The following is a 16,149-nucleotide window of genomic DNA, read 5'->3' on the forward strand; positions in this document are numbered from 1 at the left end:
TATTACGTGTGGTTCTGCAGGGAGCAGGAACGGCAGACCCCTTGACAGATGGTTGAGTGATGTCCACCATTGTAAGTGGTTGATAATGGGTCGAGTGACTTATGCGGTCCTCGAAAGAACCTGTGGCTTGTGTCCATTGCTTCGTCAGTTCCTCTTGGAGTGGACGCATTTTCAGGCGGCAGTGGGGAATGAGCAGTATGCATGAAGACATCATGCCGAGGAGGGACTTGAGCGTGCGGACCGGAAGAGTCTTCCGCGAAGCCACTGCCTTGGCCAAGGAGATGAGTTTGACCTTTCTCTCCTGAGAGGGGAAAGCTTTGACATGCTCCGTGTCCAGAGTCGCTCCAAGGAACGTGATGACCTTGGTGGGTTCCAGAGTCGACTTTTCGGTGTTGAGGGTCAGTCCCAGGCGGTGGAAAATATCCAGACAGGCGCTGGAGGATGAGGCTGTGGCGGCCGCTGTTGGTGCCTTTACCAACCAGTCGTCCAGGTATGGAAACACCTGGTGGCCTTGCTGACGAAGGAATGCTGCCACGGGTGATAGGCATTTGGTAAATATCCTCGGGGCAGATTTGAGGCCAAATGGAAGGACACGAAATTGGTAGTGTTGTCCTGCCACCGCAAACCTGAGGAACTTCCTGTGCCCTTTGAGAATAGGTATATGGTAGTAGGCGTCCTGAAGGTCTAAGGACGTCATGTAGTCCCCTTTCTCCAGAAGACCAAGGATTTCTTGCAGAGTCACCATACGGAACGATTGTTTCTTTAGGAACATGTTGAGTGCCCTGAGGTCCAGGATTGGCCGCCACTTCTTTCCTTTTTTGTGGATTAGGAAGAAGTGAGAGTAGAAGCCTTGTCCCCTGCGGGCCCGTGGAACCCTCTCTATCGCTCCCTTCTTTAGCATGGAAGCTATTTCCTGAAGAAGTAACCGTAGGTGCCTGTGGGATCGTTGGCAAGGTGGTGTCGTTGGGGGGATTGAGGTGAATTCTAGGGAATGTCCAAATCGAATGAGGTTAGTAACCCACCGATCCGTCGTTATAGTTTGCCAATTTTTTAGGAAGTATGTTAGCATTCCTCCAAGTCGTAAAGAATGTAGTGGTGGAGGGGCTAGCCGGGGAGACAAGTCATTGTCTGTTGCCAGCAGGTCGTTTTTGGCCCTTTCCTCGGTAATTGAATTTGCCGTAGGAAGACTGGCGTCCCTGTTGTGGTTGCCGCTGTTGAAATTGCGGTTTGGACTGTGAATAGGAGTAGGAAGACCGATTTTGATAGGAACCTCTGTACGCAGGTTGGCCTCTTCCCCTGTTGCCACAAAAGGACTGGGTCCGGAATTGTAGAGTACCCAGAGCCTTGGCGGTGTCCGTGTCCTTTTTAATGGTGGTGAGGGCCGCGTCTATCTGTTCACCAAAGAGGTGCTGGCCATCGTAAGGCATATCTAATATCCTGGTTTGCACCTCCTGGCGGAAAGTGGTGGCCTTGAGCCAACCCTGTCGACTCAGGACTGCAGCCCCTGCCAGTTGCCGGAAACCAGTCATGGCGGCGTCAATGGCACAGTCGATGAGCTCTGAAGCAGAGGTCTGGCCTTCTAAGAGAAGTGAATGTGCTTCCTCTCAGATCTTCCGGCAGATTCGAAAGATAGGGCGCAATGTCCGCCCAGAGTTGGCGATTGTAACGGCCCAGTAGAGCAATTGAATTAGCCACTTTCACCGTCATGGCCGACGTGGTAGTGAAGCGTTTGCCAACGGCATCCAGTTTCCTGCCCTCCTTGTCAGGTGGCGTCGACAGAGGCGAGGCTGGATTTCGTGAGTTCTTCTGCGCCGCTTGAGTCACCACGGAATCTGCTTTGGGGTGACCTGCCGGCATGCTGGTGCCGATGAGGTTGCCTTGTATTTTTTTATCAAGCCTGGGCACTACCACCTGTATAGAAGCAGGAGTTTGCATGAGTTGTTTGCCCTGCTTCCATATAAAGTCAATGATTGGGATTGACTTTGTGGACTTAGTGGGCTCCTTGAAATCATAAAGGAAGCATCCAGTTTCCTGAGTTTCCATGGACATATGGAACCTCTTGGCGGCCCGCTCAATGATGTTGTGGAATCCACCGATGTCTGCGAGTGGAGACTCCGAGGTCTGTGGATCCGGAGAGGCTGGAGAATGTGCCACATAGTCCTGGTCTGCATCCGGGTCCGACTGGTCGTCATCTACTTCACCTTCCTCCTGTTCCCTCTCCTCTTCATCAGATGAGGGAGCGTCCTGAATTGGTACCTGTGCCTTTTCAATGACCAGGGGAGCTGGCTTATGGCGAGATGAAGGAGCTGGCGCCTGTGCAGCTGGAAGTGCAGGCGTAGAGGGCTTCTCCAGGAACCTTTCCTTATAATCCTTTGAGGAATTGTAGGTCTGGGACGATGGATGCGGGGAGACACCATAGGAGTAACCTGTGTCTGGGTTGGAGGTTGGACCGGTTGTTGTACAAGGTCTTCCTCCTCTTCCGGCTCCTCGTCTGTAGTTTGGCACTTCAGTACCAGGTCTGATGGACTAGTAGCTTGCGTAAAGGAGTCCTTGTCCGACTCCTGACCTTGCAATAGACAGGCCGGAGGTAGTTGTTGTACCCTACCGGGCGACGTCTGAAGTGGCGTAATAGGCCGTTTAGTAATTTTGACCGTGACATGGCTCACTTGCGGTGGAAAGGCACCCATGGCGTGTGATAAGAGTGCAGACTCCTTCCATGGTCCTGTAGACGTCGACGCTGGAGTCGACGGCGCCGTGGCAGGTATTTGCCGACGGTAATCTACTAGTCGTCGACGTTGGTTGCGACGACGGTGTCATCGACGTCAGTTTCATCGACGGCAAGGTCCCCGCCGTCGACGGCTTTCCCACCGTCGACGGGACGTTCCTCGTCGACGAGGTAGACTTCGTCGACGGCGTAGTTTGTCGACGGTGTCGTCGGTGTCTTAGACGATGGTCTTGTCGTCGACGACATCTTCGTCGTCGATGGAGTGACCGGGATGGGCGACGGCGTAGGTCTACTCGCCGACGATGAAGGCGTCGTCCTCGTCGAGGAGGAAGCAGACGATGCAGTCGTCGTCGACACTGTCGTCTACGTCGAGACAGTTTTCTGCGCTGAATGAACCATCGACGCTGTCGTAGTCGTCGGGACCAGCGGCTGCTTCCAGGGGACAGGGAGGTCCTTGCCAGACACAGATGTCTTGCCCTCTGAGGACTTTTTAGAAGTCTTCATAGGAGGGGTGTCTGTGGGGCTAGGGGAAGAAACCCTTGGCCTCTTCAAGGAAAAATGCGAAGCTCCAGACACACTCTCACCTTCCGACACCAAGTCATCTGTCTTGTTCTGGAGTCTGTTGAGCCATAGTAGTAGTCGTCCTTCTCGGTCCTTGAGGGTCTTGTTCGAGAAGGTCCGACATATTTTGCAGTCCTTTGCCCGATGGCGAGGGTAGAGGCAATATAAACATGTTTCATGCTTATCCTCTATATGAAGTCTTTTTTGCTGCAGGAGGAACAGGCCTTTCTTCTGGCTATCAGACATAACTTTAGAAGACAAATAAATTAGTTTGTGAAGAAAAAGAGAAATTCCTGAGGAGAACTTAGGTGGAGCCTCCCTAGCACAACGTGCGGTAGAAAATCTGAGAGACTTGGGCTCCTGGCAGGAAGGTTCTGGAAGGAGGTAGTAGCTGATTGGCTGTTTTTCTTTATTTGGTCCTTTTTTACAAAAGGACCCAGATAGGCCACCAAGGTGGGACCCTTGAGGCCTGCTCTGTTTGGTCCTTCCTGCAAAAGGACGTGGATAGGCTTATAAGGTGAGACCCTTAGGCCTATTCTATTCTATGTATGTCTCTAGGACATTACTTTTTTTATATACCGGAGGCTCCCGTCTCGACGACGGGGAATGATTCAGGCATTTGAATCTATGAAAGACACCAAATACTGGATAACCCCGATTCCCTTGATCAGGCTACAACCCCCCTAGTGTGTGTGCAAGCTCAGATTATTTTTCTTTTGCTTTGAGATTGTGTCTGGTTGTTGACTTAGTAATATTGTTTGCTTGTGTTTATTGAGCTGAGTGCAGGGACACTAGTTAACCTTTAAAAGGTGATTTATTAATGTATACACACACATACACACATACATACATATATACATATATGTATATATCCACCAGAAGTCAGCGAGGAAGCAAGGATGGCCGTTAACAGCGGCGGGCCGGGACGGGATCGCCACTCCCCCGTATTCCACAACAATCGTTCCACTCAGTCTCACAGGAACGACGCCCAGGCTAACTGCTCTGTTCAGATATTGTTTATTCACAACGCACTCGACGCGTTTCGGGAACTGAATCCCCTTGTTCACTCGTGAGCAAGGGAGGTGAGCTCCCGAAACGCGTAGAGTATTTTGGTTGCCTTTAAACTGCATTAAAGGCTAATTCTTCAGCAATCTGAGTTCGTGTTATTTGACTAGAAAACGGAAAGTCACGTTTTTGAATTGAGATATATAGATATATATATATATATATATATATATATATATATAGATATAGATATATATACACACACATATACATATATACACACACACAAATACACACACATTCCCTATGGATATTTATTTAAACTTATTTATTTTCAGCTATACTGGTTTGTTTTTTAGCAATGTTGCTGTATATATTTCCTTTGGATTAGTATGATAAGCATAGTCACATGTGTTATGCTTTTTACAATGTTATTTATTTGTTTGAGCTATATAGTTTGCTGGTTTTTAAAATGGGTCACCTTGTTATCCAGACTTTGCACATTTGCTATGGTTTACTTCTTATATAGTACGTATGTACTAGTGTAAGAGGCGACTTATAGCCTTTTGCTATTTGTTAGCCCTCATCAGTACTTATTTTTTTATTTAGGGACTATGTTCTGCGTCTCCTTTGTCCCTTTAAAAAAAAATGTTTTGTTATTTTTCAGTTTTGCTACTTTTTACTCCTTCACAGGGGAGTAGGGGGTAGTGTGTGAATCTAGAAATGTCTATGCTGCAAAACTATTCTAACAGGTAACTAGTTTTGTTTTGCAGCAGAAACGTCTTCTAGGTTCACATACTGTGCTTAGATTGCGTAGTGGTATTTAGCGACAGTGGAGGAGGGAGTGAAGTGTAGTTAATCTCCACTGGATAATAAGAAACCAAAATGGTGTTATGTACCACTTGTTTTGAGAGAATACGTGTTCTCCCGTTGTGTGTACATAGTAGGTACCCAAATAGCTGTACTGTAGAAGAGTATACACATACACTTAAGCATATTTGCATTTGTGAGTGTGGTAACTAGTTAGAGACGTGCCTCCGAAAAAAACACCTCTTTTATGGTTGTCTGTTAGCGGTTAACAGTTTGTATCTTGAAACAAAGTTATATTTTGTAGGCCCACTCATGTACATATTAATATGGTTTTTACCAACCACTAGCTCCTGTTTGCTTGAAATGGTTTTTTTTGTGATGCAATGAGCAGGCTTTAATGCCTTGTGTAGATAGAACGCAAGGGTTGTTCGGGTGTCTGGTTGCTTTAAGTGTGCAAGTAGCCCTTGTTTGATACTTGATTTGGGTAGTGACATGAAGTGCTAAGCGTATGCTGAAATTAGCCGTTACCCTTCTCTGTTTATGGTATTGCCATGGATGGTATCAAGAGTATGTGCTCTGTCCATGTCCTTATGAGCAATTGAGGGGGAGAGAAAAGGAGGCTTGACCCAGTTATATGCTGAGCGCGTTTGTATAGTAAGGCAGTGTAGGACATTTTCCCTTATGTGAAGTTCTGAACCCACCTTGTATACCAAAGCTGTTGACATGGACATGTATAGGCATGTACATATGTATGTTATGTTATAGATGATTTGTAGCGCGCACAAATGCTCTGGAGTGTCCTGGCGCGTAGGCAGACTGTGGCCTAGAGAGAAATATTAATTAGATGGGTTGATTGAAAAGGTGAGTTTTAAGTAATTTCTAAAAAATGCAGAAGTCCTGTGTGCCACAGCTCGTCAGGAAGATTGTTCCATAAGATGGATACTTTTACCGAAAGAAACTGGCCCCCCCAGCCTAGTGCGACGAAACCGAGGAGCAGTCATCCGGCGAAGAGAAGCAGAGAGCGGCTGGGATTATAGAAAGCAAAGCGCATCTTGATGTAAGAAGGCCCCCAGTCGTGCAGGGCTCTATGGGCCAGGGTGAGAGCCTTAAACCGCACCCGCTAAGCAACGGGAAGCCAGTGCAGATCGCGCAGGTGCAACCTCACACTAGATCTCTTAGAGATATTAAATAAGAGTCTGGCCACCACATTCTGAATCATTTGTAGTTTATTCATCAGCTAGCCAGGGATGCCGATGAACAAATCGTTGTCATAATCGAGCCGGGAGAGGATAAGGGCCAGAGCAACCATTACCTTAGCCGGCCGCGGTAGCAGAGGGAAAAACCTTCTAAGGGTCTTAAGGGTGCCGAAGCAGACACCGGTGTGTTTTTTTTATGTGATCTGAGAACTGAAGATCATCTCCCAACCACACCCCCAAGTTCTTCGCTGGGCAGCCCTCCGAGCAAGGGCATGGAAAATCCAGAGGCCACAGGGCTTCTCTGAAGAGCGGAGGAAACTGGCCATACAAAAGTAACCCAGATTTCTCCACGTTGCACTTGAATTGGGCCCGTGACAGCCATGTAAACACGGCTGAAAAGCAACTCTGGGCAATGCCAGTGTCCAGGTCGGAGCCTTTCCAAGTAAATAGTAGCTGGGTGTCATCAGCGTATGCCAAGATTTTAGCGCCCAGCTCCTCTGCTAGGAAGATCAAGGGGGTCAGACAGATAATAAAAAGCAAAGGACTTAAAGTGGAGCCCCGAGGGACTCAGTCGATAACTTCCTAGCAGAGGATGAGAAGGGGGGCATGCAGACCTGCTGGGTGCGCTCATCCAAAAAAGATTTTAACCAAACCCACACAGAACCAGCAATGCCAATGGAGGAGAGCCAGGTGAGAAGGAGCTGGTGAGGCACCGTATCGAAGGCGGCAGAGAGGTCCAACAAAATCACGGCCGCTCTGCCGCCCCCGTCCAAGCACTCTGATCGCCACTGCCATTTCTACCAGCACGGTCTCTGCTGTAGGATGTTCTAAACCCAGATTGGGCTGGGTGAAGAGCCCCAGAGGTTTCAACAAAGGCCTCAAGCTGGCGGAAGACCACCTTTTCGCACACTTTGGCCAGGGCCGGCAACAGAGAAATAGGGCGATAGTTGGTGGGTACAGAGGGGTCTGCAGTAGGTTTTTTTGAGGAGAGGAAGAAGTTTGGCCTGTTTCCATTGCGCTGGAACAGTAGCAGACTGAAGAGATTAATTAATAATGGCAGCAGCTTCAGAATACACAATCTCTGCCACCCCCGCTAAAGCTCTAGCTGGGCATGGGTCCGAGGGGGAGCCAGACCAGAGATTTAAGAATGACTAGAATGTCAGACCCCTCTGCCAGCGAAAACAGAGAATGAGGGACTAATGAACTTGCAAGGCAGGGGAGCTGTAGATGAGGAGATCCTCTGCTCCACCGAGAGCGTTCCTAAACTGCTCTGAATGGACTGTATTTCATTAATAAAAAAGGAGGTTAACTCCTCACACCATTGAGTGGAAACTGGAAGTCTTTTGTTCAGCACAGGGGGACATAAAACTTCTAACAATAGAAAAGATCTCCTTACTATTGTTGTTCGCTTTCGCGATTCGTTCGGCATAAAAATCACTCTTAGCTTTCCTAACAGCTGCGTAGCCCCGTATGTGTGCTGTGGGTATGCTTATATATGTGTATGCTTGCTTTGGTGTCACTGTCGTTTGATTCCTTCTGTGGGTTTGGAGGTATCGTAGACGTAGGAGGATAGCCCTGGGTTGTGGTGAAGGGTGTGCTCCTTCTGTATCCAAGGGACATCGGTGGCCTCTGGCCTTTGAATATGGGTAACGGCCCTTAACGTGTAGTGTGCACAGGGGCGCGTGTCCAACTATTTGCAAACAGACTCCCATCTTTTTGTGGGTTAATGCATACCCTTATTGGTATTGAGCACCCTTGTGGTAACAGTAACAAATGAATGTGCAGACCTTGTGCACCCGTTATAACTTAGGACAAGTAAAGCTGCCTTACTAAGAGGCCGCCCCAGAAAAAGCAGAATACCTTTACCTATTTACGATTAGGGCCAAAATACAACCCAGCAAGTTAGAACCCCAGAGTAGTAGTGAATCTGACACGATTCAAGGCCAATTCAACAATGTACCTTTCCACTGAGCCTAGCAACATTCAAACTGAGCTCAACAGGATGCGCCCTGAGACTTTCCAGAGAAAATATACTGAGAGGTAGCAAACCCACCGAACCAGTGCACCAATATGTAAGCCCCTGCTTTCATCAGAAGTCAAAGTGGCCATTGGCAGATCTGGGGCAATCTTCTTCAACAAATGGACCCCAGACATAGAATTCCAGTGTAGGGCATTACATTGCGATGACGCGAAGGGAAAGGAGTCTGGTAAGGGAAGATTGAACAGCTCAGATACCCCATGTCAGGATATTGGGGATGCTGAAGTGTTTGGATATATGTGGCTAGAAAGAAAGGGGAAACCATTAATTGTATGGAAACTTGCACTTTATGCCTTGTGTTTCAGAGGTAAAGGAGCAATACCAATTGGCACGAATGAAAATGGACAGGCCTACACATTCCGGACCTCGAGGCTGACATACCTTAAAGCAGTGCAGTGAGTTTGCCTACACTCCGCTTGTAGCTGGATGTGTGGCCTCTGCTCCCTCGTCCCCATACACACCTTGACTCTGGTAATTCCCAGAAAACTGTAGCAGTTGTACTAACGACTGCTAAAAAGGTCTCTTGCATGGAAAAGGAATGGCGGATTATTTTGGCTGGGCTCAATAAAAGAGCATTCCGGAAGAGTTCAGACAGTTCTGACGCACAAGTATCCACGGGAGGGTCCATACCCTTCACCTTACAAAAACAAATGTCCGCTATATGCAGATAACCAGGCTCAAGATGAACAGCACGGAACCTGGCCTTAATTCGATCAAGGAAATACCGAGAGCCATCTGCCTCATTGTGATGCAATGATATATGTCAGAAGTAAGGACCACAATGGAGGGAGGGTGTGTGAGATTGGTACCTCCAGACAGACAAGTAAATTCTGACTCTTGCCATCCAAGAACTGTCCCACTTACAAAGCAGCATGTGTAAGGAGGGAGGTGGCCCTGAGCAGGAACAGGTTTGGGGTTTTCCGGTCTCTCCGGTGGCTGTCTGGACTGTGCACATCACTGCAGTGACTACCTGCAATGAGTCTCCTGCTGTAAAAAAGCAGGCCACAAATTTAATAGAAAGTAACTAGGAAAATAGTAGTCAAAACTGAAGAACAAACCCCAAATAATGTGACTATGAAGTATGGGTTAGACAATGTAGTTGAAAATTCAGCTAGAGGGGAAAATATTATTGATAAAAATCAATACCATTGTTTATAATGATACATTGCTATTTAAGAACGTAACCGCATCTCCATTATCTAATTTAACCATCCTGAACTCTCCAACCCAGACTCATATGTGGTCCAGCAGGTGCTGAGACTTCCGCCTGAGGTTACTGAATGACCGGTCCCTGTTGGGGTGGCACGTAGCAACAATCACGTAAACCGGAAACCGGTCAATTCCTCAGATAATTGCTGTGACATCACAATGGTCCAGGGAGATTAGCCACAATTAAGCACAAATGGCCGGAGGGTAGCATGCACTCCCAAAAGTACCATAAAGTCAGATGCCACATGAAGTTAGGAACACAGCCAATCCAGACAGCACAGGCGGTAATCGCGCACCCCTCATGCAGGACATCTGGACACGTTTCCCACTGGCCCCCCATTGTTTCCATGCATGGTCAAGGGCTACCTGCATTTGTTATCAGGGGCCCTAGTTACGACTCCAAAGATAAGGCCCGGATTCTTTTACCAAAAAACGATCGGCTGAAGCCTTCTACAATACCCAAAAGAAATGTATACAACCTTGCTCAGATTGATTGTACTTTGAGTTAGTCCTCAGCCCCTCTTCTGTAATTGTACTCCTAGACGAAGTATTTAATTAAACCAACTTTTTCCTGTATGGCAAACGCCTCTTCTCTTGTTTTTAAGGTATATAAATATTTGAGCAACAGTGAAGCCACGAGTTGGCACTGTGCAGGTCATTCCTACAGCTGGTCTTACATCCCGAAGCAGGGTGCATTATACTACATGTGTGGACAGATCTGTATATGCAGATATGTCCATGTGTTGTCTAACTCGAAATTATGATCTTAGAAGTGAGCAGGGAAGCCTTGTGCTGGACACTGGTGTTTACAAGCTCCCCAACTGCACAATGGCATCACAAACTAGAAAGGTTTGTTATCAAATATTTTGCATTAATAAACCCACACTGATTCCAATGATGGATTAATACATACATCCAGAGGGTACCCTAGAGGTGCCCCCTGAAAACATATTGAATATTAGTTAGACCAGCCTGCCACAAGACAAGTTTGACCCCCTGTGCTCTACAAGAGCAGAAACAATGCATGGCCAGAGGTGTAGTCACCACCTCCAAGCAGAATGGCCAAGTGATTAGCATATCAAGGCAGGAAGCTTCAAAGGACATGCAACCCCAAGGCTTCCCAGACAGTGAAAATGCCATGCCTCGTCTCTGGCCCATTTGACACTAGGACAGGTGGGAGAAATAGCTAGTCAGGAGGAGTTTTTCCTTCTCATCCCAATTCAACCTCTAAGGCGGGCCACCGGATGTGAACACACATTTTAGAATTCCATCATCTTAGCTTTGGTGGAATTAGGCTCTTTGGGTCAAAGTTATGCCCACTTACCAGAGAAAGTGGTCATAAAGGGGCTGATGACACCCTAAAGTAAGTAGCCCATTGACTAATACCGGTCATGGCCCTAAATGGAGTATTTTGGTGCACCCATGACACCAGGAACTCCGATTCGATGGATACAGAAGAATAGGACAAAGATCAGCACAAAAAGTGAGAACGGAAGGCTGTGAACTTTTGGTGCCAAGCCCTGTCTGCACCAGTCTAGTCAATCTTGGCTAGCAACTCGCCCTGCAGCCACACATTTCCACGAAGCCAGGGAGACTGCCAGCCCTTCGCAAATTGCCAGAAATCTGAATTTAAGTAGAGTAGCTACTCCCCTGCAGTCCATAGGCACTGAAAATGCAAAGCCCCGTTCACTGAGTTGGTGCTCCCCAGCCAACCCAACACAGCAGTCTCCCAGGAAGAGGTACCTGTGCTCCTGAAGGTCTGATCTGTCCGCACCCCACCAAGTGAGAGGTCACCAGGAACAACCAGACGCACAAAAACAATACCTGGGTACTGTATCCCTTGCTGCAAAGAGAGTCCATGAGTCCAATCCGGACTACCACTACACCAAGACCTAACAGCTACCGAGGGATGTCAGCACAGCAGAACCCCACCTCCAGAGTCGCCCAGCTGTCCAGATTTGGGACCCTCAGCTGGCAAGTCAGACAAATATAAGGCACTAGGATGCAAAGAGCCTAGACAACCTTTCCACTCTGCACATGAGGGTCCCAGCCCGGGTACCGACAAACCACCTGTGCACCCTTGTCCCTAGGACACTCGTGACCTAGAGACCTGTTGGGAGCTCCTGGACTTATACCAAAGTCCCCCTTTGCAGCCTGTTTTAGGGTGGCCCAACCTTCTTTCCACTGGCATAGCGTGCACAGCTACCAACCTGACCAGCACCTCTGCACCAGGATACCTCAGGGCAGGTAACGAGTAACTGCTGGTGGTACTTTGGACCTTAGCCCCCTACGACCCTCATTGACTGAAGGAGATCCCCCAGAAACAGACTGTATGCAACACGTCTTTTCTTTCGTAGGGTAGCTTTGCTGCATAAAGACGCTTCAAGTGAACTGTTTAATTGACTGAAAATTCATGTTGAAAAAAAGTACTTTTATGATAACAAAGTTCTTGGTACAAAAAAAGATTTTTCTAAATTGGTTTTGGATTTGTTCTTGAGCGGGTCTATTACCTCAGTACAACAAATGCTTAGCACAACCTTCTGATAAGCCTACACTTCTCACCAACACTACCATAAAAGATTATTTAGGATTATCATTTTTGCCTCAGCTAACAAATACGGTTTGCCTCCACTCTATATAGTGGACTAAAAAGAGGTATATGGGGTAAAAAGAGGCAACTTGCTATACATAGGAAAGTAACAATTCAAAAGAGAACACATGGAAAAAGATAGTGATTCACCACAAGCTTGGAAGTATCCTACAGAGAAAAACGGAATGACACTAAAATTAAACCGGTTTCAGAGTACCAATCTGAATACTTTTGGTTGGAGCGGATCTAATTTGTGCACCATGTTTCACAGTAAATGTGTTACAACAAATTAAACTAAGGTAAAAATAAAATGTTCGTTTCTTTGGTGTTCAGTCTTTTACATTACAACAGTATAACATTTCAACAAAAGAAACCAATTGTATTCATTGGCATAAATTCAACTGTGCTATATACAAGCACACAGACTTATCTTTGTTTTTGGAAAAATACTGACCTTTCAAACTCCACTGTCACCTCATTAAGCTTGCATATGGTCGTCTGACGCTCTTCTTCAAACTGAGTTCTAGCTTTGTTATGCATCACATTGACTTTCTCCAGCTCTGCATTCTTCCTACCAGGTGAGAAAAAGAAAAAAAGTTAAGATTAAGGCTTCACTTACTATGAATGTACAATGCAATTTGGGAGAGGTCCAGCAAGAGTAGGCTCAATTTGCTATTAAATATTGAGTTACCCCCAGAAGGCAATGCTGAAGGCAAAGCTTTATTACTTTTATTTTACTGTGCAACCTTGCAGCAGATCCAATGTATAGGCGAGTTTCATAAATTCCTAATTGCTACTCTAAGCTTCTTCATACATTATAGATTGGTTTCTATGCCAGTTTTTCGATATTTAGCTACTGTTCTGAAAGGGCAGCTTTTTTCCCTCCATTATCAGAGTTTAAATACTTTTTCTGTGAGAAAGTGCACAAAAATTCGATATTAAATTAATGCATCAATTAATAACACACTCTTTCAGCATCAACTCTAGAAGACTTAGTTCTTCCGATCTTCGTTTATTTTCTTGCTCCAGATGAGTGATCAACTTCTCGGCATGTTCTTCCTCGAGCTGCATCCGATCCAGTTCATCAAGTGTTCCCTCAAGTTCTTCCTCCAGCAGACTCTTCTCCGACCTCATCTCTTGTTCGACATGAAGCAATTCTTCGCGAAGCGCTGCTGCAAGCTCCTGCAACATGAAGACAGTTCAAACCAATACAAAAGTTTTTCTAAATCGCACATGCACATTATTTACAAAAAGTAGGAGAAAGTTTATGGACAGTTTTAAAAATAGGAGCACTTGTGGAAAACAAAAAAATCATTACGTTCAGGGACAATACAAATAATCACTGAAAAGACTGCTGGACAAAAATATAATTTCTTAGCTAGGGTAACATTTCCTGCTCTAGACTACTGACATAGGGAAAACAGTCTCCTTAATCGCTATGGGCTTCCCATCACCTGCGTGCTAACAAGCAGCATGCAGTACAGCAGCTACTGGGTACCAAGGACTTCATTGATGTGAGGATCCAATCCTATTAGAGAGGGGAGGTTTCAAGCAGGCAACAATATGGAGGAATGCTACTACCTATGCCAACCTTATCCCCCATAGCTCACTCCATCCTTTAAATATACAGAATGCTACAGATTTATGTATGTATTTTTAAAGCGAAGTATCTGCAAAGTTAACACCAAATACCTTAAATGGGTCTATTGCAGGCTTAAAAAACAAAGCAAAAAAACGTTTCAGACAATCGTTTGGTGACATGCATAGACATTTTGCTACTCTTGGGACAAAGCTTCCCTTACTCGGTTTTAAAACCATGGACTTCCTTTTTTCTTGCAGAGTGCACAAGGCAATTGGAAAGTGGTATTCTACATCCCCAGAGTCAAACTTGGGAGAGTGTCCTCTGGGTTTGCGTCTCGATCTGTGTTGGCCTGCCACTATTGCATTTAATGGTATACCAGTCTACATCAGATAGTTTACCCAGTGTAAGGAAAGGCCCTTTTTGTAGGATCAAACGTTTTGCTAGATTTAGTGCTGGTTTCTTGACTACGAACATTACGGTGCAGACGTTCATCTCCCAGTGTATGTGTATCCACCCCCCCTCCCAAAGTGTACGTGCAATTTGCAACTACCTACCTGATTGGAAAATTTAAATTCCCCTCAAGTCCCTAGTATGGTACTCTGTGTACCGGGACATTAAGTTAAATGTCACTCGTGGACTGCAGCACCGATTGTGCCACCACTACACTGAACGTGAAAACTATGCCTAACAATATGATCCCCCCTTTCCCAGGCCTAAACCTTTTTTAATACATAGGTCACTCCTAAGGAATGCCCTAAAAGCTCCCACTACAGGGTGCATGGTATTTAAAATGTAAGACCAGTGTATGTAGGTTTTACATATCCTGACAGTGAAAAACGACCAAGGTTTTTCACTGTGGCAAAGTCTTCTCTCCAAAATAAAAGCACTAGGTTACATTATAACTCTTTACTTCAGTTGGGAAAACTAAAACCATGGTTCAGGTCTTCATTTAAGATTAATTTAAAATCCAAACAGATAGTGGTCAGACTTAATTACTATTTTTAAAATACCACTTTTAGAAAGTAGCCATTTTCGGGTCTAAAGCCTCTAGTAGCCCAAGTGTGAGATAATCTCCAGCTCTCACCTGAGCTGACACGCTTGGGAGGGTCTGCATGCCCCAAGTGGAATTATGCCTGTGAAAATTAAGCAAAAACAACAAGTGATGGACTGAATGTGGATCAATGTCACACACTCCCCCAGTCAAAAGATCTGGGCCCAAATCCATCGTTTTTTTGCACTCCACACCACCCTGGGTTAGACAATGGCGATATGCAAATCAGCTCTGACCCTGTTGCCCCATGGGAACAGTCCAGTCCGAACTACAAAAGCCATGTCCTTCCCAGAACGGAATCAAGCATCCGAGGACCGGACTCGAGGTAACACCTCTCTTCAGCCCGGCTAGCTTGACTCCAAGTGGTGTGGAGTGCCTGGGACCCACGTCTGGGCATCCCCAGCGCACTTAGGGCGGCAATTGCAAAAACAACAAGTGATGGACTGAATGTGGATCAATGTCACACACCCGTTCTGGGAAGGACATGGCTTTTGTAGTTCGGACTGGACTGTTCCCATGGGGCACAGGGTCAGCGCTGATTTGCATATCGCCATTGTCTAACCCAGGGTGGTGTGGAGTGGAAAAACGATGGATTTGGGCCCAGATCTTTTGACTGGGGTGAATGTGTGACATTGATCCACATTCTGTCCATCATTGTTGTGTTTGCAGTAACCGCTCTAAGTGTACTGGGGATGCTCAGACGTGAGTCCCAGGCACTCCACACCACTGGAAGCAAGCTAGCCGGGCTGATGAGAGGTGTTACCTCGAAACCGGGCCGGTCCTCGGATGCTTGTTTCCGTTCTGGGAAGGACATGGCTTTTGTAGTTCGGACTGGACTGTTCCCATGGGGCACAGGGTCAGCGCTGATTTGCATATCGCCATTGTCTAACCCAGGGTGGTGTGGAGTGGAAAAACGATGGATTTGGGCCCAGATCTTTTGACTGGGGTGAATGTGTGACATTGATCCACATTCTGTCCATCATTGTTGTGTTTGCAGTAACCGCTCTAAGTGTACTGGGGATGCTCAGACGTGAGTCCCAGGCACTCCACACCACTGGAAGCAAGCTAGCCGGGCTGATGAGAGGTGTTACCTCGAAACCGGGCCGGTCCTCGGATGCTTGTTTCCGTTCTGGGAAGGACATGGCTTTTGTAGTTCGGACTGGACTGTTCCCATGGGGCACAGGGTCAGCGCTGATTTGCATATCGCCATTGTCTAACCCAGGGTGGTGTGGAGTGGAAAAACGATGGATTTGGGCCCAGATCTTTTGACTGGGGTGAATGTGTGACATTGATCCACATTCTGTCCATCATTGTTGTGTTGGCAGTAACCGCTCTAAGTGTACTGGGGATGCTCAGACGTGAGTCCCAGGCACTCCACACCA

General features: G+C 46.6%; 1 protein-coding gene across 2 annotated transcripts in view; it reads right to left on the reverse strand.

The window, feature by feature from the left end:
* The window catches only part of HMMR (hyaluronan mediated motility receptor), a 472,605-nt gene that overhangs the window by 147,658 nt on the left and 308,798 nt on the right, over positions 1-16,149 (reverse strand). For both annotated transcript variants that reach the window (XM_078653402.1, XM_078653403.1), the window contains 2 exons: positions 13,102-13,316; positions 12,589-12,705 (listed from right to left, as the gene is read on the reverse strand). In XM_078653402.1, coding sequence (XP_078509528.1) covers positions 12,589-12,705; positions 13,102-13,316 — 332 coding nt within the window. The remainder of the gene's footprint in view (positions 1-12,588; positions 12,706-13,101; positions 13,317-16,149) is intronic.

Source organism: Lissotriton helveticus, chromosome 7 (genome assembly GCF_964261635.1).
Source record: "Lissotriton helveticus chromosome 7, aLisHel1.1, whole genome shotgun sequence".
In the NCBI taxonomy this organism is placed as follows: Eukaryota; Metazoa; Chordata; class Amphibia; order Caudata; family Salamandridae; genus Lissotriton; species Lissotriton helveticus.